Source organism: Carettochelys insculpta, chromosome 1 (assembly GCF_033958435.1).
Source record: "Carettochelys insculpta isolate YL-2023 chromosome 1, ASM3395843v1, whole genome shotgun sequence".
In the NCBI taxonomy this organism is placed as follows: domain Eukaryota; kingdom Metazoa; phylum Chordata; order Testudines; family Carettochelyidae; genus Carettochelys; species Carettochelys insculpta.
The window spans coordinates 312,283,369-312,309,614 of record NC_134137.1 but is presented as its reverse complement, the minus strand read 5'-3'; the positions used below and the strand labels follow the sequence as shown (position 1 = coordinate 312,309,614).

The window sequence follows — 26,246 nt, the reverse complement described above, 5'->3', positions numbered from 1 at the left end:
CTGTGTAACTCAGCTCACATGTGAGGGATTCTACTTTTGCACAGCTGAAGGAAGGGTGGATGGATCTGTTTTCTGGAGTTGCTGACCATTAGTAGATTACTCTTCGACAGCAAGTGCTTGTTAGGCAGTTTTGTCCTCTCACTGTGCCACTCAAAATCACTTTCTGAAAAATATTTGGATCTTACTTTGCACTTCTTCACATCTGTACTCTGCAGAGGTGGGTAGACACCGTTATCCCATTTTATGGATGGAGAAACTGTTAAAAAGAGGAGAGGATCAGTAAAAGCCAGAGTAGAACTACAGGTTCCTGTCTGCTGGATTGTTTTACATGTCACCCCTTTCTTGTTAGGGAGAACACGCATGTCATTTATATTCACGTTCTGAGTAATACGTGGTGGCTGCATCTTGTGAACAAGTCAAAACTGAGAACATACATACAAAAACTTGGCTGAAGTTGTTACTGCATGCTTTGAGGCAGGTGTTTTGATAGTGTGTTAAAAAAATAAAAAAGTCCACCCTGAAGTGCACACAGTGTTTGCCAAATTTAGTGAAAGATAAATTTCTCCTCCAAGGAAATAAATTGTGTATGCAGCATCCTGTCCATTGTCTGCCAAAGTTGTTAAACTTTATGAAAATGAGTAATAAGATTGGTACATTGGCTTTTTAATTTTCAATGAAGCTGTTGCAGAATCTACAGTTTCCTGTGAGTTACGTGGCTCTCAAAATTAGTGAGCAAAGCATGTAGATGAGCTTGGGAAGAGCATAGGATGCTGAAGGTAAAAGACAATAAGATAATATAATGGAGACAAGGATGCAGGAAGTCAGACTTAGAATTAATCCTTGAGGAAAACTGGGGGAAGAAAATTGGCTCCAGAGAAGGTTGGAGAAAACCTCGGTTATGTTTACATAAATTCATTGAATACTGGTGAAACTTTATGAAAAATATTCACTTTACAGTATTTGCAGCCTTGTGGCAGATATTGCTTTGAAGCAACATACTGTGTTAAATTTATGATGGGTTATATGTCATAGTAGGCCCAGATCATATATGAGTCCATGAGGGAGGGTTGCCACTGATTGATTGATTGGGAAATAGGAACAGTGGAAGGTAACTATAACCTGAGTGACTCGTGTTAAACCCCTCCAGAAGAGCCATTATCCCCTGAGGGAGGCTTACTTGTGCTGATTAAAATTTTTTTTCCAGCAACCAACAGAACTACTACTTTTTGGCACAAAAAGGCAGTATTTAAACTGTGCCTTCTTTTTTGATGCAGCAAACAGGACCCACTTTTAGTTGGGGGCACCCTGACAAAAGGCTGAAAAGACTTTGGCCTGCTACGGCCTCATAACAGTGGTGAGAGACGTGTGTGAGACAGTGAGTGATTTACTTTGTAATCTTTTCACCTTATGTGGGAACTTGTAATTGTGGCTAATATGTTCATACCTTGGGCACAGAGCCATACGTCCATGTGCTGGCTATTAGGCAGCCTGGTTTGCTGGAGATATCAGAATAAGGCAGAGAGCTGTTCAGCCTTTTTTCACGAACAAATAAATAATTTTCTTTTTTTAAAAAAAAAAAAAAAAAAAAAAATGTCAAATAGACTGGGACAAGTTTTCTGGCCATGGGACAAGATAATGGTTGGAGACCTGACTAGACACTCTAGGAGTAGTAGATTGTGATGGTAGGGAAGAGGGGTGTATAGGTGCAGTCATCCTGAACAGTATATCTTTCAACTCTTGATTAGTCGTACTTAGTGCATCCCTTGCGCTGATTGAATAGACCTTTAGTTGTCATTTCTTGGGTAGATCATGATACATCTTTTCCAGGGCTGTCCCATGATGTTCCATAAAGCCGAACATATTTTACTTTTCTCTGTCCTTTGCGTGGAGGGGTGGGGGCAGGTGGAGGGGTGTGTGCGTGCACGCATGCTCATAGATATTGGAAAATGTACTAGGCTTCTACTAGCCAAAGGACAAATCTACTCTCTGCAGACTAAGACCAAAGAGATTGACGGACTGACTGTCCAGGAGCAAAAGCCAAAGTAACAAATGAAGCTCTTTTGCCCCTTCTCCTAGCCCAGATGCTTTGTAGTTTTGGCCTGGTGTTGCCTATAATTCCTGGTACAAACCAAGGCCCTTTGATAAGGAGCTAAGGCACTTAGAGCAGAAGTCTATTCATTATGGGTAGGCTTTACCTGAATACCAATGTACATAGGGATCCTGCTATTCAAAGAGGCAGTTTTAGAAGGGTATTTAAGTACAAGGTACTTAGGATGAGGCTTTTGACACTACACGAGTCATAGAATGTAGCATATAAACTGAATAGTAAAGTTTGGTTAAATGGTTGTTTATGTAATAAACATTAAATGATGGATCTTGGTGGTGAGAGTGTTCTTGTGGGATGTTGATTTTCATTATATTTGACTTAGTTAGCCTGTTACTGAAGTTGTGGAACTTGCTACAGATAATGCTGGAAATATACTTTTGTCTTCCTCTTAAAAGATAAATGTGCTAGAAGAGTAGATTATGAAATGATCATCATTATGCTGGCAGTTGTATTTTTTTAATTTAGCAGCCATATACTGTCTAAAACGCAAAATTTCTACCATTCTTTGACATGTGACCTTTCTGTCAATAGCTACAAGGACTCTTTCAAAATTTTCCTGATGATATAGCCATTTGTTGGTGCCCTGAAAACCACTTTCTTCCTGTCCCTGCTGACAGCTTTGATAGCCAAATTCAATTTTGTGAAGAAAAACACTTTAAATAAAGACTTCCTGCAGCTCTTTATGCGGATTTGGGAGCAGATCATAAACCTCTTGTTGCACATGGAGGTATGATGGCTTTCCAAAGGGAACACACTTTGGAGATTATTGAAACTGAAAGACTAAGGAAATTTTCCTTAAGCAACAGAAAACAGACTTCTCTTGCGTTTACACACCAGTCGTTTCAAGTCTCACTGACATACGTCGTGGACATTTTTGAATCCTTGACCAATCTAAATTTTGAAGCTGTAAGGAAACAATGCTGCAAACATTGCACATCACAATGCCATCAAAGCATTTATGGAAAAAAATCCTGCTTTGGAAACACATGCTCAGATTCCTAACTTTGTGTCTTTTCCAACGTTTTGATTACTTGCTGAAAATGAAGGCTTCCAAGAACTTTGTAGAGAGGTTATGAAGAACAAAACTGTGTTTCATCTGAACAGCCTTGCTGACTAAATTCATCAGCTATGTTCCAGACAACTTTTCTGGCAGCCCTATTTATAAATTAGTATGCAATCCATTCAGTGTTTTGATGTCGAGTCATTGCCAGAAGTGTTGCAAGAACAAGCACTTGAAATAAAAAGAGATTCAAGTGCAAAAACTTCAAAAACTCAAGCTTGGAGAAATTTTGGATAAAATATTTTCCAATGTACTCAAAACTTGGAGAAGGGCTATGTATTCTTCCATTTTTTTTTCATCAATGTACTTCTGTGGAAAAAAGGTTTTCAAGTTTAGTCACATTAAAAATGAAACAAATTGACTGGATGTCCAGCAATTTGCATTGCGCACTTTCATCTTTCAAACCTAGGATTTCTCAACTTGAGAGAGTGCAGCAGCATCATCCTTCAAATTAAACTTGTTTCTGCTATTACTGATGTTACAACAACGACCACCATCATGGGCTCAGTGCCTGGTGGTGTCTGATGCCTCTCAATATTTCTTTCTATCTTTTCCCTGTCCATTGCGGAGTGACTTAGTTTCTGTAGACTGGCGCCGCACCAATCTTTTATATCATCTACCCATTCTCTGTGGGGGTCTGCCTCTCCTATTCAAATAGTCTGTTATGCTGAATACCAGGGTCTTGATTTGTCGTTCCTCATTCAGTCTGCAAATATGCCTGAATGGCTGTAACTTCCATTGTATAACCTTCTGCAGTCGCTGCTCTTTCGGCTGTATCTTCCTATTCCTAGTTGGTGACTTTCTGCATCCGTCCTGTTTTCGTGATCTTTCTATAACTCCTCTCAAATGCCAGTTATCCTTCTCGTCAAACATCCATGTCTCACATCCCTACAACATGCTGTTGAATGAATGTTTTCAGTATTCTCAGCTTTGTTCCTAAGCTAATCACTTTGCTTTCCCAGATCTTATCCATCACCTTCGAACACTCTCTTGCTTTTGCTATTCTAGTCGTTATTTCATTCTTACTGTCTAGATCGTATGTTATATTGCTTCTCAGGTATGTGAACTTTTCTACATTCTCAAGTTCAATCCCTTCTATGCTGATCTGTCTTCCTATTTTTTATCTCCAAATACTGTTTGTTTTATCCATGTTCATAATCAGTCTGTACAGCTTCCCTTCCTCATTTAGCACCTTCACCGTTTTTGTTGCCTTCTCTTTATTTTCCTCAGTAATAACTATATCATCTGCGAACCTCAAGTTAGTAATTCTTTTCCCATGCATAGATGTTAAATTACATTTTCATTAAATTTTTGGTCCAAGAAAAACTATTTGTACTTATTTTTAACTTTAAATAAAATTTTATACAAAGTTTGTTTTATGTAAACTTTTATAAATTGAATTTTTTGTTAAAATGGAGTGTTGGATGATGGTAAAGTGGGGGGGGGGCGTGGTGCCAAAAAGTTTGGGAACGACTGATCTAGTACAATGGGAGCTTTAATCCCATTTGGGATCCTTAAGTGCCAGTAGAAGTGGTGTGCAAAAAACACTAGGAAGAAACTATATGAAATTTTCTTCCATTGGTATTGCAGCTCTGTGTGGTAACCCCCATGTTCTTAATCTTGGGATCTTTTTTTGTCAGAGATCTGCTAATCTTGAAAGTATGCCTGCATCCCTGCTGTATACAGACACTCTGTCAGACCCATGCTATATAGGATATCCTGCATAAGCTTCTGGAATTCTGCCTCCCTGTCTTACAGAAAAATTTTTCCTCTTCCTGAAAGGCAGAAAGAGCAGGAATTGGTTTTGAAGTTCAGTATTCTAGAAAATGCTAACAGCCATTTAGTAGTCTAGGATGCACATTTTGAATATAATTAATAAAATAGATTTCTGAACAGTACATAACAGCCCTCAGATTTTGTTTTGAAAGCCATTTAACTGCACAACATGTGTATGTATATATTAAGCTAACTTTTTCCCTGGGGTGAATAGTCACAGGGAGGTAGCCATGTTAATCTGTATCTTCACAAAACCCATAAAAGGAGTCCCATAGCACTCTAAAGACTAACAAAAGTATTAATAGTATTAATTATGAACTAATAGAATATTTTGTTAGTCTTTAAAGTGCTGCAGGTCTGCTTTTGTTTTTTTCCACCCCCATAGTATGTAAAATAACTATTATAACTATTCATAGTAATGTTAATCTTTCAGATAAACGTTGTCATCTTTCATTTGCTATAGATAGTCATATTTATAAAATGTCATTTCCATCCTAACTTCGGTGGATGAGTGCAAGTAAGTATTAGAAGGTGTAGCTCTGCTGTATTTTGTTTGCAGTTTGGAGGAAATGGCTACCTGCTATATGTAATCAGGTACTTTATATCTAGACAGATCTACCTTCAGTAAATACAGGAACATGCTTTTGTCAATTGTGTGTTCACTGAGAATTGTACTGTGTTTAAAATGATCACATAATGTCAAAATATACAAAAAGTTGTATAAGAACTTTTTTTTGTGTTGCAGACTGTACAATTTGTTCAAGGAATATTTGTTGAAAAATACGATCCTACGATAGAAGACTCCTACAGAAAGGTAATGCTGTGAATATACAATACCACCATAACAGTACAGACTTTTAAGGCAATTTATGAAACTCTAAAATGAAAATGAGTTTTAAAAAATTAGCAAGTACTTGACCACAAAATCAGAATGGTAAGAGTATAACAACACATCTAACATCAGCAATTCATTTGACATCTGTGAAGTAGATTTGTGATTCAAAGAACCAAAATGCGTGATGATCAGTGTGGTTTGTGCTGAGGACAGAACCACATTTTCAAGATCCTACCTATTTAGGTAATGGAATATTGCAATTTAAGCTTAATTGTTTTACTGTCTATATAAAATCGGTGTTGACGTTTGGGGTGTTGGAAGTTTGATATTTATGCAGGGTATCATGACACTTCTAATTTGGCCGTAAGTTCCTTCACAAAATTCAAAGTCTGAATGGTAGAAGAGTAAGAACTGTTACAGTAACAGTTATAAATACTCGATCAAGATATTTTCAAATGGCCCAGACGTGAGGTGTTTAAACTAGGGTTGTCAAGCGACTTTAAAAAACCTGTTTTTATCTCTTAAACAATACTACTATCTGCAACACAAACACAGAAAAGTGTGTAACACCACAAACATGCAAATGGTGTACAGCAGCACAAACAGAACACGCACACAGTGTGTAACAATGTAGGTGCACATACAATGAGGGTATAGCCCCCCCCCCAATATAGTGACGCTGTACATAGCAACACTCGGGGACTGTCGTGAACATGCAGATACGCTATATAGCAATGTGCACAGAAGGGCCAGTCCCCACCCAGCAGGTTGCATGGCGGGTACACGTGCACTTTTGGTACATAGTTCTGACACTTCACACCATTTTCTCCTGCCTCAAATCTGGCTGATAAATCAAAATCCCCCAAATGGTCATGGTGTGATCCTCAACCCCCCGCCCCCCACCAAATGAGCCCTCTGCTTAACAAATCGCTGGGGTGGCAGAGGGACCCAGACCGCATGGGTCCTTTGGGCAGCTCTCTTCCCCCCCGCCCCAGGTTATCAGGGTCACCTTATTTCCTGCCTGTCAGTCTCCTGTCAGGATGGGTTGATGGGTTAGACCTTCCCCTGCTCCATGGGCAAGCCTGATTCAAGATGCGCTGCCCATGTTGGGTGAGTGGACCCTTGTATGTCTGCACCCTTTTGCCAGGCTGTGGCCTGTGGAACCCTGGGGGGCCCTAAGCTTCCCTAAGGGGTCTGCCTCTGTGTGCCAAAGTTCTTGGGGACTGACAAAGCTGGTGAGCCTGGAGTCAGACTTCTAACCCTTAAGCTCCCCTGAGTCCTCCCCATCTGACCAGCTTGCCCCTGGACTTGTGGGTCCTGGGAACCAGCTGCAGGCTCACACCAGTGCACTCAAATGGCTAAACCCAGTGGGAAAGGGCCATGGCCGGAGCCCTACTTTAGAGCCGTGGCATGAGGTGGTGCGGGGCTGGAGATTGTCCTCCACCCATCCCCTCCCAGGCAGATCTGCAGCAGTATGGCCACTGCCTGCCAGCCTGACACCATGGTATGAAGTGCTAGGGCATGCTTGGGCTGGCTGGCTGCAGCCACAGCTTCCTGCTCCATGCTCCTGCCACCATCGGGTTGCCAGCTTGTGGGGAGGAAGTGGGAGCCATGGGCAGGCAACTAGGGATTCAAGGTGCCACTGAAGGGAAGTTTGGACAAAGTCATGAATAGGGCTGCCAATTCAATTGTGATTAATGTGCATTAATATTTTAATGCTGTGTTGACCTGCATTAATTGCATGGGTTAACAGCTGTTAATTGGCCACCTAGTTTAAACCAGTGTTGGCTCACTCCAACTAGTTAAGGAAGGTGCTAACAATGAACCCTTTAAGAAAGGAGGGGGAGCTCTGTAGCCTGGATCCAGTGCATGAGGCAGTTCCCCAGCATCTCTCCGCAGCAGGATGAGTCTGCATTGGTGCTCCAGCCAGGCAGGAAGGGAAAAGCCACAAGCCTTCTGGGCCACGTCAAGGCAAGCTATGGGCTTCCTCTGGCCCATGGACTCTGTCTGCCCTGAGTTAATACAGCTGTTAGAGTATGCCCTGAACCTTGGGCCTCACCTGTCCTCACACGGGTCAATGGCTATGACCCCAAAAAAGTTCTACACTCCTGCTTTGTTTTTTTAAAATATCTTTTAACAAATAAGTAATGTCATTGAGCTGATAACTTCAGGTAAGAGGCAGTTTTGGTATTGTGCCCTTTTCCTGTTGAGTAGACAATTCTAGGACTTGGTCCTCTTGCAGATAACATTAGTATGCAAAAAGTTCTTTGTTGGTTAGAAACCATTTGTAACTTCATCTGTAATTTAGAGGCTGTACCCAGAAATCCTTTTCTCATTAACCACAATCTAAACTTTGTGGAGAAAGATGTCTTGTTGTAGATGCCATGTTCATTCTAACTCTAGGTCATGTTAATTTTTTCTCCTATATTTTCAAAGTCTTTCCATGGCTTCTAAATCTTCATTATTTTACTTAAACTACAAAGCATCTGTTTTCCTTAATTTCTACATGGGAGACGTGGAGTGGAATAGGATTTGGTTCTTGCTGGAAGCTATCTAGAAGGGTGGGGTTGGTGTCTAGTGTTCAACATGGTATAAGCCTCTCTTGAGCCAGTAGTTACAACCTTGACATTAAGGGCCTAGAATTTCAGGTCCTGTCTAGATACTTTTGGACCCTCACCACTTCAAAGCACCTGCAGTAAACAATGCAAAAAACCGGTATGAAGTCTTATGAAAGTGGCAAAATGTTTACTACATGTATTTAAATTGTTCATAGATCATGGTAGGCTTGACATTTCCAAATATTAGATCAGCATTTAAAAGAAACTAAAGCCACTAGCTGTTTTTACAAAGTATGAAAAAGATCACGTTCTCAAGAAATAAATTAATCTTGGCTTTCAGATAGGTTTCAAAATAAAAAATTGACATCTGTATGACTACATTTGGTCCTGAGATGACTAGGGAAACCCCTGGCTTTCTTGCTTTCTGAATTGATCTGATTCTGGAAGTCATACTTAGTCCGAACAATATTGATACACTTCCCCAAGCAAGGGAAATAGCAATGATATTCTCACATTGTGGTTTCTGTGCTTTAGAAACATTGTTTGGGCAGTTGGTATAGTTGTGTACACATACTATTAAATTTTAACAAATGTTAAATAAAAGAAATTCCATCTAATCTGTTTCGAGTAAACTGCTTTTTAAATCTATTTTTCAGTGAGTACAATATCTAAATTATTTCAACATACTGTTGACTTGAGATTTCCAGCCAACATGCCTTATAAAGGAAATGGTGTTGCATATACCCCATAAAAGCATCCCTTTGTAGCCCTTCTGCGTAACAACAATGGCTACTGAAGAAGCTTTTTGTTAAAAGGGAGAAGAAAATGAAGGAAGGAAATGTGAAAGAGCAGTCTTCCTCTGTTTTTAAATGGCTTCAGAAAATAGACTTAAACTTACAACAAAACAAACTTTGTGAGTTCCCTATCAATTTGCAAAGCAATTCTCCAATTCCTCTTTCATGAGTGGCGTGACAGATGAGGTGGATCTATACACCTTGAAGAGAGATGCTGTCGTATTATTGACTCTTAGAGAAAGCCGTTAAGTGATATTTCTGTAATGCAATCTACTCTCACCTCCACTGATGCAAATTGCCCTTTAAATAAGCAACTTTATAGCTTTTGATCTGTGCTTTTCCTGACAAATCAAGTGTACGTGCTTGCCCAAGAGTGCCCAGTGAGCCAAGTATAACCTAGCTGTGTTCTCTGCTGATGGTAGACTGTGAGGATTTACAATACATATGTAGAATATAAAAGTGCATGTATATGGGTAATGTTTTCAGAACTCCCTAAGTACTCTTTCAAGTGACTTGGGCTGCTAAATCACTTAGGGCCTTCTAAAAACATTAACCCTTGTCTCCTGCTTTCAAAGTACCCACATGAACATTTTGAAACCAGGATCTTATTCTCCCTTTGTCTTGTGCATTACAATATTACTGAAAGGGATATCCTCTGCCTGTTTGTGTTTCTTGTATTGAAGAAAATATTTAACCTGATCTTTGTTTTTTTGGCAGCAAGTTGAAGTAGATGCACAACAGTGTATGCTTGAAATCCTAGACACCGCAGGAACGGTATGTAAAACTAATCAGCTGCTGTATGTGTATAATGCTTGAGCAATTTGAAAAATAATTCCAAAGTAGAAAAGTGAAACAGTTAATCAGTGGTACACTAGTTTTTTAATCACCCTCTTCACAACACTGACCACGTTTGTATTCACGTTTGCATTTATGTAGCAGTCTTAAATTTAGCCTAAAAGATGGTAACCATGAGTTCTCTTGTGACATTCCTTATATCTTGTTTTATTTGTCTCTTTGTTAGTCAAAGTTGGGCTTAAGTGGGGGCTTGATACAGGTTTTATGCTGATCCTCCATAGTGACTTTCACCTTTAAAGCCTCATCCAAAAGCAGTTTGTTAATGGAGTCTCGTTGACAAATGGATTTTTGGATTGAGATCCTTTGAAGAGACCCTCTCTCCAACAGCAGCACACTGGTCCAGTAATGCTTCCCTAAGAACTAGCAGCAAAGTTCTCCTTAAACATATGAAATGATAGATTGATTTGCATTTTTTCCAAAACAGGTAATGTTTTTAACAGGATGATATGAAAAGGCAGAAGCTTCACACAATTGCAATGGCCTTCTTTTGCTTTCATTTTTCAGCACTACTCATTCAGAATGTTATTCCCCTTAAATTTTTTAGTTATCTTAAATTTCATTTTTGCTCTGCTGAATATAGTTAACATTTTCCCCACGCTTTTCATCTTTTGAGTCTTTACTATATCCATCCATTGATGTTTTCCCTTTATTTACAAAAGCTTTTAATATTGCACAATATACGAACTCTGTCCAGAATTCGTGCCATATGTCCTTCTGCTTCCTTCACTGCATCATCTTTACACCCTTCAAAAGAGAACTTACCATCTTGTTCATATCATCTAGCTCCTAGTACAGGGGTGTCCAGCCTTTTTATCCAGCCTGTGCCAACAGGAGCAGCACCACCATTTTTCTGACGAGGCTCCTGGCTCCAGCCAGCACAGCTTGCACAGGGCAATGCTCCAGCTGGTGCAGCTTGTACAGGCCCTGGCTCGAGCCCCAGTGCTGACATGGCTCAGGCCCTGGCTTGCACAGCACCTACTGCTCCTGAAGTGGCAGTGGCTCTGGTAAGTCGCCACATTCAGGTTGCTTAGGGTGCCTGGCTCTGGGGCGTGGAAGGGGGGATTGGTTTAAAGCAGGGAGCCTGGCTCTGGAGAGGAGTGTTTGGGGGGATTAGGGATTTTGTGTCTGAAATTGTGGGCACTGGGTAGTTTAAAATTTTTTTGGAAGAGGGGATACATTATAAAAAAAAACAAAACAAAAAAAGTTGAAAAATACTGGAGTAGAACTCAGTTTAATTGATTTTAAAGGCTGGCAGGAGGGATTTGGCCATTAAACCAATTAAATTGAATCCTAGTCTTTCAGCCTGTTGCGGGGGAGGGTTGGGGCTGTGGGGGGTTTAAGTTTGGAGATGGTGTAGGGCTATTTTATGTACAGGCCCCGGAACATGTTTTTATTAAAAAAAAAAAAAAAGCCTCCCCCGCCCCCCCCCATGGAAAAAAGGCTGGACATCTCATCCTAGTAGCTCATGGTAATGCCAGTCATAATGTTTTTGGTAGATTGTACATTATTGATACAATGTGTATTGTATGTAGTAAATCCTTACCTTTTGTTTAAATTTCTCTGCTGTGGTGTGTGTGGTTTCTACTCAAGTTAAATGGTTACCTCCTTAAATACTCAGTTGTGAATTACAATGTAAAAGGGCTCTTTATGAGAATCTACAGGTAATGGGATAATCAAATGCAGTGCCATGTAATAAACAAAGCAAGCTGTTCTGAGTTTGACCACATCTTGTACCATTGTAATCCCTGGTGTGGGGGAAGAAGCCTAAGTTGTGCTGTGTTATGTGAGTCAACCTAAGCAGGAAACGGGATACTTTATTGTAGTTGAAAAATGCCGCTTTCTGGACCATTTTAAGTGACTTCACCAAAGCCTGTGAGAATCCCGGCCTTGCACTGAACACCAGAAGGACCAGGGTGCTTCACCAACCCTTACCAAGGGCCAGTCTCTTCTATCTTCTATTGAAGTTAACAGAGAACTGCTGGAAAAGGTGTTGCGTTTCCCATACCTTGGAAGTCCTCTTTCTGCTTAAGTTGACAGTGACACACAAATCCAGCACTGCCTGAGCTGTGCAAGTTCTTTTGCCCACCTGAGACAAAGCATCTTCGAAAGCTGGAACATGTATGCCAAGGCAAAACTCCTTGTAGACCACACAGTGGTTATTCCTGTGTCACTGTATGCATGTGAAACTTGGACATATGCAAGTGTCATTTGAAGGCACTTGCACAATATCATCAAGGCTGCTTCGGGAAAATGCTAAATATCTCTTGGGAGGATAGGCAAACGAACACCTGGTGTCCTGGAAGAGTCAAACATGAGCAGCATTGAAGCCATTATCATTCACCAACAACTTTGTTGGACTGGTCACATGGTTAAGATGTCCAATCAGGGCCTCCCAAAACAGATTTTCTGAGTTGGCGGAACAGTGGGGGCCAGAGGAAGTGGCATAAGGACATGCAGCATTGGTGTTGACGCTTGGAAGAACCTTGTCCAGGATCATTCCTAGTGGAGAGCCATAATCCATGTGAGGGTGGCACAATTTGAGAGGTCCCATCACAGTGCAGATGAGGAGAGATGAAAAAGAAAAGAGCAGCAAAACTGCCCTGCCTTGGGCCCCTCCAACAGCTACCAACACCTGTCTCTTCTATTGTAAGACCTGTGGCTCCAGAATTGGGCTGATCAGCTGTCAACAAACTCACAAAAAGGCGAGTGACATGAAGACATCCTACTCATTGAGTGACTGCCAAAAGAGGAATCCAGCAATAGTTTTCTAAAGACCAGATAAGATGCAGGTCCGAAATTGAGTATTTTGCAACCTATATTGCCCAAGACTCTCAGAATAAGGGAAAGCATACAAAACAAAGGAGGCAGTGCAAAAAAAAAAAAATGCTGTCAGCCAGAACACAGAACACTTAGGGTTGGGGGTGGCAGTTATATAAAAATTTAAAAATGCCAAAGAGATTTCTCTCTTCTCCCCCCCCCCCCGCTGCCCATTGGACTTTTTGGTGATGGAGAAAACTGGTGGTGGCTCTGGGTATTCCCAGCTTCAAAGGTAGCTCTTGAACCTTTAAACAATCCCCTTTTTGTTTTTTAAGGAAAATGCATGGAGAATTCAGAGGCACAGATGTTGAGTCACATGAAGAATGGTTAGAAAACAAATGGATTGAAATAAGACAACTTTGAAGAAGACCTTTGGAATACAGAAGAAAGTGGAATTTATTTTCAAGTCCTGCTTCATGGCTCTCTTCTCTTTAAATAAGATTTTAAGAAATAGGGGAAAACTCCTAAAGGGAGTTTCTCTTCATTATTTTCATTATTCTTTTCATCTGTTCCCTGAGTTGTTTTTTTTTTTTTTAAATTTTCATTCTCTGGGAAAAAGTCAAAACTCTCCATGCTTAAAAATGTGACCCATCTTCCTATCCTTTTTGCTGCCCCTGCATCTACCTGAATGAAGTAACTGTTTCTTCCGTTTCCAACCTTCTCCAGACGGTTTCTTTTTGACAATTCAGGTAGACTTGGTGTAACCCAAGGCAGTTCAAAACTAAGGGGGATGAAGGCAGTGCTGTAACTAGCTAATTTTGTGCCTGAGGCAAGAATATGAAATTGTCCCCTCATGTATATATTCATATTTTGTAGAAAAGGGTGAATGTATTAATAAAATAACACTACATTTACTATAGTTAGTCAGAGCTGTGGTGGTGGAAAGAGACTCATCCCCAAACTGCTCTCTCTAGCTTAAACCCCTCAATCAGGCTAGGGTGTCACACATGCGCTGGGAGTCACTCGGGCTGAAGGGGGCTAAGGGTGTCTCAGTCAGGGGTTAGGAGTCACTCAGAGGCTGGAGGGAGCTAGGGGAGGTACAGAGACCCCTGTGGCTCGAAGCCAGCTGGGGCACAGAGCCCCAGCTGGCAGCACCAGCTGTGGGAACCCTGCTGGGGTGTGCGGGGACCCCATTTTCTGTAGAGGCTGGAAGCCAGGGAGCTGATAAGCTCTGCGTTCCCTCCTTCCCAACCTTGGACTCAGGCCCCCACCTTATCTGAGCTGGGTGCTGCTACTCAGGTATGCATTTCTCTGCCCTGTGGCTGAAATGGCTTTCAGTGTAATTGATTAACTTAACTGGCTGATAGTTGTTAATCCTATTAAGAAGCTGAGAATTACTTGAGTGTGAATCGAAACAAAAAGCAGTCAAGTAGCACTTTAAAGACAAGCAAAATAGTTTATTAGGTGAGCTTTTGTGGGACAGACCCACTTCTTCAGACCATGGCCAGACCAGAACAGACTCAATATTTAAGACAGAGAGAACCAAAAACAGTAAGCAAGGAGGACAAATCAGAAAAAGATAATCAAGGTGAGCAAATCAGAGAGTGGAGGGGTGGGGGGGGGGAGGTCAAGAATTAGATTGACCCAGGTATGCAGACGAGCCCCTAGAGTGACTTGGAAAGTTCCCATCACGATTTAAACCATGTGTTAATGTGCCGAATTTGAATATAAAAGCCAGCTCGGCTGCTTCTCTTTCCAGAACAGTGGGATAATTCCTCGAATTCGGCACATTAACACATGGTTTAAATCGTGATGGGAACTTTGAGTCACTCTAGGGGCTCATCTGCATACCTGGGTCAATCTAATTCTTGACCTCCCCCCCCCCCACCCCTCCACTCTGATTTGCTCACCTTGATTATCTTTTTCTGATTTGTTCTCCTTGCTTACTGTTTTTGGTTCTCTGTGTCTTAAATATTGAGTCTGTTCTGGTCTGGCCGTGGTCTGAAGAAGTGGGTCTGTCCCACAAAAGCTCACCTAATAAACTGTTTTGCTAGTCTTTAAAGTGCTACTTGACTGCTTTTTGTTTTGATAGTGTATAGATGAGCACAGCTTCCTCTCTGTTACTATTGAGTGTGAATGGCTTCTTAATAGCCACCTGTGGAGCTGCCCAGCCCAGCTCGCAACCCTTTTGAAATGTAATTGTGACCATGTTTGTTTGAGTGGGAGATCCTGATCTATTTGCTGACTGGGATCAAAAGTTGGACCACGAAACAGAAAAAAAAACCTTAATATTTAGTAGTTAACTTCACAGTTAATATGGCAACTGATAATAGCATTGAGGAATATCCAGTGTGAATTCCTCCCAAATAACACAATCTCTTTCATGTGATCAGGGAATTATCAGAACTGCCAAGGCATACTTTTGCAAGCAACTGGCTTGTACAATATTGTAGCATCTTCGGTAATGATGATAAAGCTGCTGCTGTGGAAACTGCTGGGAAGATCAGATTTTTAGATGTTATTCCAGTGCTTGCAAATGCCTGGTCTGATAACACTTCAAAAATCTGGAATTGGAAATGGGGTTGGGGGAGGGACCTGAAAAGCTCTTGTCATGGTACCCATGGAGGAAGCAATTGTTAAGCCACCAAGAGAACTCCAATACACACAAATCTGAAGAGTAGATAATGCCCATAACAGTGCTTTTGTTGTGTAACCTGTCTCTGATGAGGACACTGCAACTGAGACCAGAAACTATTTTGAAATGAAACCTGAAAATGGTGCAGAAGCAACGTCTGACGATGAGGTAATTCTCATCCTTGATGCAAATGAAGGATGTGGTGAAAACTTTGAACCCATTGTACAATAGTCCATTTTTCAGTGATTTTTTTATCTTCCTTTTCATGGCAAGGTAGAAAGTTAAATTATGTGGATTGTAATCACGCTGTCTGTATACTGCATTGTGCGTCCAGTGTGCCAGACATACCATTCAGTGGCAGAGGGTGACATCAATTCTGAAAAATATTAATTTAAGCTAATAACTGTCCATTTTGGTTTTTGCATTATATTTAATCTGAACCAGTCAATGTAATAATTTTAAAATAGTCTTTGAATCTTTCAGAGGTGTAAAGTTGTAATATGCTAAACTGTACGTATTGCCTTGAAAAAGACCATCAGCTAAACAATTTAGTAATCATAGCATATTGCTCAGTTAAAATTTTGATATGGGTGTGTTCCATGTTGTATATGTTTTAAATACTAAAGACTCTCATACTTCTCAGATAAAATGCCAGTTTCTTTAAAAAAAAAAAAAAAAAAAAAAAAAAAAAGAGGGCAGTTTCATCTGCTGTTTGCAATTCCACTTGTTGGAATTAATGGCTTATACAAATGAGATAGTGAGGGAGATCTGGGTCTCTCTCTCTCTCTCTCTCCCCCCCCCCCCCCAAAGGAGTGTACAGTAGGAATATCTTAAGTTGTTCCCAAGACAGAGTTAGAATTGTGGCAGATGGGAACGTAATCTTGAATTTGTTCTCTCTGCTAGCATTTAATAGGAAGAATCCAGGTTCATATATTCAAATGTTTGATACATAAAAAGAAAGTAAAATGACAGACCACTGTCAGATATATTTGTTTAGTACACTTGAACTGAATTGATTGAAAAGTGAAATATGTGTTGCAAAAGCAAATAACTTTGTATATAAAAGAGGTGTAACTTTTTATACTGAACTTGGTAGTGGTGGCTTTCCTCACAAAATTGCAATCTTTCATTTTCGACAATTTCCCATTTTGGAGTAATACATTATAAAATGAACAACACTATAGCATAGAAGCTCAGTTCCAAATATCGGATACAAACTGACTTTTCAACAATACACCGTATTTGGAGCTGGAAGTACACAATCAGGTGGCTGCAGAGACAATAAACAAAACAGTACTGTTAAATGTAAAGGACTAAAAAGTTTTCTGCATATAGTGTCAAAGAGCGTTTGTAAACATTGCAAGAACCTAAATGTTCTGTTTAGAGTCGCATACGTTTGAGTTATGAACAACCTTCATTGCTGAGATGTCTCTAGCAATGGTGTGCTAATATATTTCATTGTTTCACTTAATAAAAACTTGTTTTTCCACCTTTTTGGGGGGAAGGAGGGGGGTGTGTGAGAAATTTCAGTAGCTGTGATTTGCCATTCTTCTGCCACTATGGAGATTTCTTTGACTCCTAGAACTGTTACAATACTGTGATCCATAAATTACAGTAAACCCTTGAATCATGATTTCGATTTGCACATAACTCTTGTTAATGTGAGTTAAGTGCAAATCAAAACCTCCAGCTTCCCCAGCTGCGGAGCCTGGTGCACAAGCAGCTCCATGCCCCCCAGGTAGGAGAAGCAGGGGGCTGTGTGGTGGATGTAACCGCCATGTAAATCAAGGGATTACTGTATCTCCCAGTGTGGATATAAAAATACCAGTAGTCTTGCAAATCTGACTATCTGAGAACTAAATATTAAAGTTACGGTGCATAGGATAAAGTATTTTGAACTGCAATTTGTGTTCTAAAAACATCATTTGTGATCCTTCTAATTTTGTGGATATTGATGATCTGATTGCTTCTGTAAGTAAATTCAAATTCACAATTTTGTTTTATTTCATTACAGGAACAGTTCACAGCTATGAGAGACCTCTACATGAAAAATGGACAAGGCTTTGCATTAGTATATTCCATTACAGCACAGTCAACATTTAATGACTTACAAGACCTAAGAGAACAGATTCTTCGAGTCAAAGACACTGATGATGTGAGCAGTTCCATGTTCTAGAAAAACTGACATTTGAAGTCCTCATTATAAAAGTTTTTTAAAAGCTGTCCATGCTTTGATCAAATATATCATTGAATACATTTCAAGCTTTAATTTGAAAGGCAAATCAACCAGTATGTGTATTATACTGAAAATGCAACTTCTACTACAAGCAGTCAGGAAAAATCATATGGATCCGTGTAATGTATTAATATTTTGCTTTTAAGTACTCTGTTTGAAAGTAGAACAGCAGCCATGTAGCACTTTATAGACTAACAAAATGATTTATTAGATGAGCTTTTGTGGGGCAGACCCACTTCTTCAGATCAAATACATCATTTTATTAGTCTTTAAAGTGCTACATGGCGGCTGTTTTTTTGTTTTGATAGAATACAGAGTAACACAGCTACCTCTCTGTTTGAAAATGTGTATATAAGCTTATATTGACTAGTACATTTAAAACAAAAGTACTGCAGAAGACCCTTATCTTTAAAGCTGCTGAGTTTGGTCTTATTTGTCTCAATTGTTCTGAGCGCTTATAACACACAGATGGCTATAATGCAACTTTTGCTTCCAACAGTATTGTTACAAAATTGATTTTTAGTTTTGGACACATCCTAAAGTTTTTTTTCTTATAGAAAGAGGTACTGTAATTGCTAATCAAAATGGGGTTCTTTAATGGTTTCCTTTTGAGTGTACTTGCAAGACTAAGCTACGTATTTTCATGCCATCTGAATTTATATCCCTCTTATTAACGACTGGTATTGAAAATCTTAGACTGAAATCTTTCAGCATTTAATTGGGGCTATATTAGTACAGAATAGAAAGTACATGAATAATTTTATCACTTTTGAGTGAGGGGTAACTTTCCAAAATTTGGGAGTTTTACTGTTGCTTACGCTTGTTCAGGAGCAAAAGAAGTTATTGCTTAAAGGAAGAGATTTAATGTGAACAACTGAGTAACAGGTCTTAGTTTAAAGGATTTTTGAGTATCAATTGGTAACACCCTGTTCCGCTGCCACCTAAAAATAATCTGTTGGCTTCTGAAGACCATAATCTAGTTTGCTATAACAAACATTAACTGGGTGTGTGTGGAGGCAACTACTTTCATCTATTTTAATGTTTGTGAGGGATCTTAGTCTCCCTTAATAGTTAGAACTACAGTTCTGACACTACTGTATGGGACAAAGACTTTGAACTCTTCAATGTCTGGAAAATTTATTGTGGTTACGTTGTACGTGCACAGTGATCCAGTGCATTTCTTCACCTCCGTTCCTTCTTTTTTCTCTAATGGAACTCTAAAAACAAATGTTATCTGTGTCATGAATGGGGGAGGAACTTAATTTTTAGATAATGTGAATCTTTTGCATCCGAACCCAAAGAAGCTGTTTTTCAGTTTAGCATCTAGTGAGCATTGCAAGGAATTGGATTAAAATCAAGACAATGCAAAGGTTTTGAAACTGAGTCTTAATTCAGATTGTCGGGCTTTTATGGGCAAATAGCCAGAGTGGTGTATTTTCAAAAAACTTGGTCCTAAAACATGTACACAGGTTGAACCTCTCTTGTCCAGCCTGACTGGTGGTGGACAAGAGAATTTTGCTGTACTACAGGAGGTCAATATTGTCTAATACATTGCCAATACTTCCACTGTTTACTGAGCTCTTAGACATTTAGGGGTAAATTAATGCTAGATAACAGCACAGACCACTGAGAACCAGGACTGGTGGCTGCAAAACAGCTTTATGGGACCACAGGAAACTTGGCTGCACCCATAAACTAACTAAAATCATGCTGGATTATGAATGTTACCCGATGAGAGCTCCAGAGAGATTAGAGCTTTTCAACCTGTGCTCCTATAAACTCTCTTTCAAATCTGAAAGTCATTCAAAAGAATTGAGGGGAGAAAAGCATTGACAGAGAGGCTGAACATTCCCAGTTGTCCTAGGCTAAAAATTAATCCTGATTGTGGTTTTCTTAATTTCTTTTCCTATTAAATCATGAATGAAAACAAGATGTAAATTACTAAGAATAAGTTGCCATTAGAACAACTTATCAACAATTGTGGATTCTCCATTACTGCTAACTTTTTAAATCTAGACTGGATGCTGTTCTAAAATGTGATCTAGGAATTATTTTTGTGAATTTCTGACTAGGTCAGTGGATTTCAACCTTTTGTTTGCAGACCCTTAAAATATTTCATATGGATGTGCAGGCCCATTTGGAAATTGTAGACAAAGTCCCCAGGGTCTACAGACCACAAGTTGAAAGCCACTCAACTGGGTGATCACTTCTGGCCTTGGGCTCTATGGCTATGTCTATACTAGAGTTTTGTCAACAAAACTCGGCACTTCCACAGACAGCATTCTGCCTCTATGTAATGAGGAATAATGCCTTTGACAGATTTTGTCAAAGCTGTGTAGATGCTCTGGGGAGGGCCATCTGTCAATAGTCAGAGCTTCTGGTTCTTCTTCGAGTGTCCCCGTGGGTGCTCCACATTAGGTGTCGGGCTCGCCCGGCGCCGCAGATCGGATCTTCCAAGCAGTTTCTGCCGGACCACGCATGCGCCGGTGCGCGCCGCTCCCCCGCGCGCTCCCGGCCATGTGCGCGATCCGGTCCCCGCCAGTTCCTCTTAACCGCCGTCGGCTGCAGACGGAATCCAACTAGGCTAAGGCCAAGTAGTGTATTCAACGACTTTATCTGTTTTTTCTTAAAGTTTTTTTTTTCAGGCACTTAGGCTACTATAAGCTAGCCGGTTGTTATTTTGTTAAAAAAAAAAAAAAAAACGACGAACAAGCTAGGAGAGGGACAGCTCAGCCAGTCCCAGTAACAAGCGCCGGAGGCCAGGAGCTAGGGCTATCAGCCCTCCTGCTAAGGCAGGCCATCGGACGGGGAAAACGGCACAAAGAAGGTGCTAAGTACCCACTTAAAAACTCAAAGACTCATCAACAATGTCCTCTTCAGGCTTTAAAAAAAAAAAAAATAAATAAATGCTGCTTCTTGATAAGGCCCTCCAGCCAGAAGCGCCGGAGCGGCCGCAGCAGGAGGGACCCTCCGGGGCCCTTAAAAGGAAAGCTGCCTCCCTCACTCCATCAGCGCAGAAACGGAGGAAAGTATCTCCAGCCTGATCCCTGCCGGCAGCAACAGCGAGCGGGACGGGAGGAGCAAGCAGCCCCCAGCCGCAGCAACAGCTGATCGGCGGCGGCACGGAGAGCCACGTGGAAGCGGCTCAGCCTCCGATACTCAGCCAGCCACCCCGCACCGCAGGCAGGGCTGCGGCTAAGCAAACGCCGGTACCGGCGGCACCGCAGGCAGCGACACCGACCCCCGGGGAACCGGCGGTGCAGAGCGCGCAGGCACGTAGCCTGCCGGCAACAGAGGACACCGCACATGCGGCACCGCCCTTGAGCGTGCCGAGCTCGGTGCAGACGCCGGAATGCCCTGTATGCTCCCCAGCCCGATCCCTGCCGGCAGCAACAGCGAGCGGGACGGGAGGAGCGAGCAGCCCCCAGCTGCAGCAACAGCTGATCGGCGGCGGCACGGAGAGCCACGTGCAAGCGGCTCACCCTTCGATAATCAGCCAGCCGCCCTGCACCGCAGGCAGGACGGCGGCTAAACAAGCGCCGGTACCACCGACCCCCGGAAAACCGGCGGTGCAGAGCGCGCAGGCACGCAGCCTGCCGGCGCCGAAGGACACCGCACGTGCGGCACCGACTTCGAGTGTGCCGAGCTTGGTGCGGACGGGGCCGGGATCCCCTGTATGTCAGGGGCGGAGTTACCTCCTCAAGGGAGGGGGAAGACTGCACACAAGAGGAGGCATTGCAGCCCCTCTCCGCACAGGGCTGTGGAGTTGCTTTCTCACAGCCCTCCGCTATGTTGCAGACTCCAACTAGAAGGCAGGGGTCCCCCCCTCCCTTGGCCTACCCGGAGCCCCCTTCTCCATTTCTGCAACCAGCCTCACCCTGGCTGGGACCACCTCCACCCTTCCTGGGATTTGAACCGCTGGACTATTAGGCAAAGTCGCTCTCTCTGGGGTCTCGACGGTCTCCCTCCCCCAGACGCACAGGGTATGCACCAAGGGAGTGGTCTAGGTCACCTTCCCAAGACCAGTGCTTATACTGCCATGGTTGCCCCTACCACGCAGGGCATAGACACCATCGGCAATCTACTAGGGAAAGATCCCTACGAACGATCTCGTACCCCCGAGGGCAGTTGCGACCGGGGACAGAGACTTAAGCATCTCAGGGGGGACTGGTTATGGAACCCCGAGTTTTTCCTCGCACACACCTAGTGAGAGGGTGTACCATCATCAGCAGGAACCGGAAGGGTCCAGAGAGACGTACCCCAGCGGTTCCTCGCTTTCCTCCCCGGATGAGGCTACGGCCCCGGGGGGCGTCCATCCTCCGGACGATCTCAGACAGTTCCAAGAGCTGTTTTACGAGGGTGGCCTTCACGCAAGGCTTCCAGACAGCAAAGGTGCAAGAGCAACACCATAAGCTCCTCAAAAATCTGAGACCTCCGGCCTCCTCCAAAATAGCAATACCGCTGATGACGCAATCTTGGAGTCTGCCACTATGATATGGCAGACTCCTGCGACTATTCCGCCTGTCCACAAAAGAACGGGGAAGAGAAAAAAAAACAAAAAACTTCGTGCCCACGAAGGGCATGGAGTTCCTGTTCAGCCACCCACAACCAAATTCTTTGGTGGTGGAGTCATCGCAATGTGGGGGAATAGACAAACATGCCAAAAAGCTAGAGCTGTTGGGCAGAAAGGTCTACTCCTCCTCCACGCTACTGTTGCCAATGGCAAATTACGCAGCGCATCTAGCGAACCATAATTTCGACAACCACATTAGGTTGACCTCCCTCATGGACTCGCTTCCAGAGGGCACGAAACCAGTGCTCAAGGCCATCATCCGACCATTTTATAACCAGTGGCAAAGGATCACCACAGACAAATGGGTGCTGGAGATCATAGCCACGGGGTACGCCATCCCCTCCCAGTTGCTCCCACCGCCATGACCTCCACCCGGGGCCCCACCTCCAGGAGACCTCCCATGTAGCGAGGCTCAAGCAGGAGGTAGACCATCTCATGCTCGTAGGGGCAGTGGAAAGAGTGCCGGAGCAACTGCAAGGGAGAGGGTTCTACTCGAGGTACTTCCTCACGGGGAGGCCCATCTTAGATTTTCGAGGCCTCACCGGTACCTGCGCAAGCAACGTTTTCGGATGATCACAAACGCCTCCATCCTTACGGCACTAGACGATGGAGATTGGTTCGCAGCCCTCGACTTACAAGGTCCTACCGTTTGGGCTCTCCTCAGCCCCCAGAGTCTTCACCAAGACCTTGGCAGTGGTGTCAGCCTACCTGCACAGACGGGGTATTTATATTCCAGTATCTGAATGACTGCCTACTCAAAGGGGCTTCGAAGGAGGAGGTACTACGCATAATATGTGTCACAGCAGGCACGTTCTCTTCGCTCGGCCTGCTTATCAATCTGACAAAATCAAAGACAGACCCCACACAGGACATAGAGTTCGTAGGGGCACGCATAAATTCTATTACAGCGAGGGCGTATCTACCAGAGACTCGCTTTCGGGCCATCGGCTCCCTCGCGCAAGGCTTCACCTTCAGCCCTATGGTGCCGGTTCTGACGTGCTTACAGCCGCTGGGCCACATGGCAGCAGCGACGTTTCGTAGAACAGAACGCCAGGTTACACATGCGCAGCATGCATCATTGACTGGCGAGCGTATACAAACCGGCAGCACACAGTTCACAGGATGGCGTCGCCCACAACGGAGGTGCGCAAATCCCTGCAATGGTGGGTAAACCCCAAGAACCTGCTAACAAGGGTACCCTTCCACCAACCACACGTATTGGTTTTTCTTACTACAGATGCCCCCCTCATAGGGTGGGGAGCACACATGGGCGAAGAGGTGACGCAAGGGCTGTGGTCCTCTATGGAGCAGTCACTGCACACAAATATACTGGAGCTCAAAGCAGTGTTCAACGCCTGCAGACACTTGCGAGACCAACTGAAAGGCAAGGTAGTCGGGATCAGTACAGACGATACCTCCACCATGTTTTATATAAATCGGCAAGGAGGAGCTCGGTCCCGTGCCTTATGTGTAGAAGCAGTCCGGTTGTGGAACTGCTGCATCGCCAACAATGTAACCTTGAAAGCCTCGTACTTACCAGGCGCTCGCAATATGAAGGCAGACCAGCTGAGCAGGCGTTTCGCACTCACGCACGAGTGGCAGATCCGTCCCGATCTGCTGCAACCGATTTTTCCACGCATGGGGTTTTTCCCCAGATAGACCCTGTTTGCTACTCAGCACAACAAGAAGTGCCCACGATTCTGCTCCAGGGCAGGACTGGGACGGGGGTCCCTGAGGGATGCCTTCGCAATCTCATGGAGGGGCCCCCTGCTTTACGCTTTCCCTCCCACAGTGCTCATCCACAAAGTGTTGCAGAAAGCCAGGAGGGAAGGAACCTGAATGATCCCGATAGTCCCAACGTGGGATCGACAGCAATGGTTCCCCCTATTCCTGCGCATGTCGGACCGGCCACCGATGTCCCCTCCGGTGGCGCGGGATCTGCTCACGCAAGCCCAGGGGTCCATAGTGCATCCGCACCCCCAAAGCCTGCGACTACAAACGTGGTTAATCCATGGCTCAGCTCCCTAGAGAGCACATGTACGGAGGAAGTGCAGCAAGTCCTAGAAAGTAGCAGGAGGACTTCCACCAGGAAGACCTTTAAGCAGAAATGGACTCGCTTTACGGCATGGTGTTCTACCAAACAGCTAGCCCCCTTTCGGTGCCTATGGCTGTGATATTAGAGTATTTACTGGACCTCAAGAGAGGAGGACTCTCGCTATCCTCGTTTCAGGTCCACCTGGCCGCCATTTTGGTGTTCAGACACGAAGAGGAAGGGCACACGGTGTTCGCCCATCCCATGGTTACCAGGTTCTTCAAAGGGCTGGTAAGCCTATACCCCCCTCAGAAACCGCTTCCACCTCTGTGGAACTCGGACCTGGTGCTTAATGCGAAAAGGGGACCACCGTTTGAGCCTTTGGCCCCGGTTTCCCTCCGCCTCCTTATGATGAAGACGACCTTTCTTCTCGCAATCACGTCAGCTCACAGGGTGAGCGAGCTTGAGGCAGTTATGGCAACGCCGCCCTGCGCTGTTTTTCCAAGGAGGCGGTAACCATACGGCTGCATCCAGCCTTTGTTCCTAAAGTTTCTTTCTGAGTTTCATACTAACGAACCTATTGTTTACCCTTGTTTATCCAAAGCCTCATAACTCTAACAAAGAGGCGCGCCTAAACCTCCTGGACGTGAGCAGGCGCTAGCCTTCTATATGGACAGGACCAAGTCCTTCCGGAGAACGGATAGGCTCCTAGTCTCTATCGCTCCCAAATCAAAAGGAGAATGTCTCTCTTCGCAGAGAATCTCTAAGCACATCGTATCTTGCATAAAAATGTGCTACAAACTCAAAAAGACTCCTTTACTGGCCACGCCCAGGGCTCATTCCACTAGGGCGGTGGCAGCATCAATAGCCTTTTTTCAAGGGCGTTGCGCTAAAAGACATTTGCAGAGTGGCGACCTGGTCATCCTGTGACACCTTCGCCAAACATTACGCCCTTCACAGGGTATTCCAAGAGGATACCCGTCTCTCGGCAGCGGTCCTCTCGGGGACAAGCTGCACATAATCCGATTACCCACCTCCTATCTTGGGTTACTGCTGGGTAGTCACCTAATGTGGAGCACCCACGGGGACACTCGAAGAAGAAAGAAAGGTTACTCACCGTAGTAACGGTGGTTCTTCGAGATGTGTCCCCGTGGGTGCTCCACTACCCGCCCATCCTCCCCGCTCCGGATCTCTGTTTAGTGTTTTGCAGGAGCATCCGAGGCGGTTGGTCAAGGAACTGGCGGGGACCGGATCGCGCACATGGCCGGGAGCGCGCGGGGGAGCGGCGCGCACCGGCGCATGCGCGGTCCGGCAGAAACTGCTTGGAAGATCCGATCTGCGGCGCCGGGCGAGCCCGACACCTAATGTGGAGCACCCACGGGGACACATCTCGAAGAACCACCGTTACTACGGTGAGTAACCTTTCTTTCACCACGCAACTCTGTTCACTGAGTTTCTGGTTGGCCATTGTGTTGAGGGGAGCCACGCGGTCTGGTCGCTTTCTGTCAGAGCAGATTGCTCTTTTGGGCCACTTTGTTTGTGGATGTTATCTGTCGGAAGATCTCTTCTGACAGTAACTTCTGTCAAAGATCGCTATAGTGTAGCTGTAGCTTCTGAAGATACCTAGACACATCTTGCTAAACTCCTCAAGGAAAGATCCAATCTATTTAGGTAATGTAACCCATTGGAAGTCTTGCCTGACAGACTGTGGGGCTTGTCCTTAAAGTGCAGTTCTGCTTTAAAAAGTGACTGGTAAAATGAAGTGAAAAAGCTTCGTGGGGCTATTTCAGTGCCATCTGAGTTAGATGTTTAGGTTTTCACTAGTTGTCAGTGTTGCTATGTCAACTGGCTTTTCTCTTCTTGTGCCTTATCTCAGCCCTGTGAACTGTGTTGCCCTCTGATTCCCCGTGTATTGGGACAAAGTCTGGATACAGTAAGGTATGCGAACTCAGAGTACGCGACCCTGCTCTTACATGTCTGACCCCTGTGGTAAACCCTGCACCATGATTTTCAGTTGCTCTTAACTTG

At 43.7% G+C, this 26,246-nt stretch overlaps 1 protein-coding gene across 1 annotated transcript in view; it reads left to right on the top strand.

The window, feature by feature from the left end:
* Nucleotides 1–26,246, top strand: part of RAP1B (RAP1B, member of RAS oncogene family) — a 102,377-nt gene that overhangs the window by 59,724 nt on the left and 16,407 nt on the right. Inside the window, exons 3-5 of the mRNA XM_075013306.1 lie at nucleotides 5,689–5,757; nucleotides 9,848–9,904; nucleotides 17,392–17,532. Coding sequence (XP_074869407.1) covers nucleotides 5,689–5,757; nucleotides 9,848–9,904; nucleotides 17,392–17,532 — 267 coding nt within the window. The remainder of the gene's footprint in view (nucleotides 1–5,688; nucleotides 5,758–9,847; nucleotides 9,905–17,391; nucleotides 17,533–26,246) is intronic.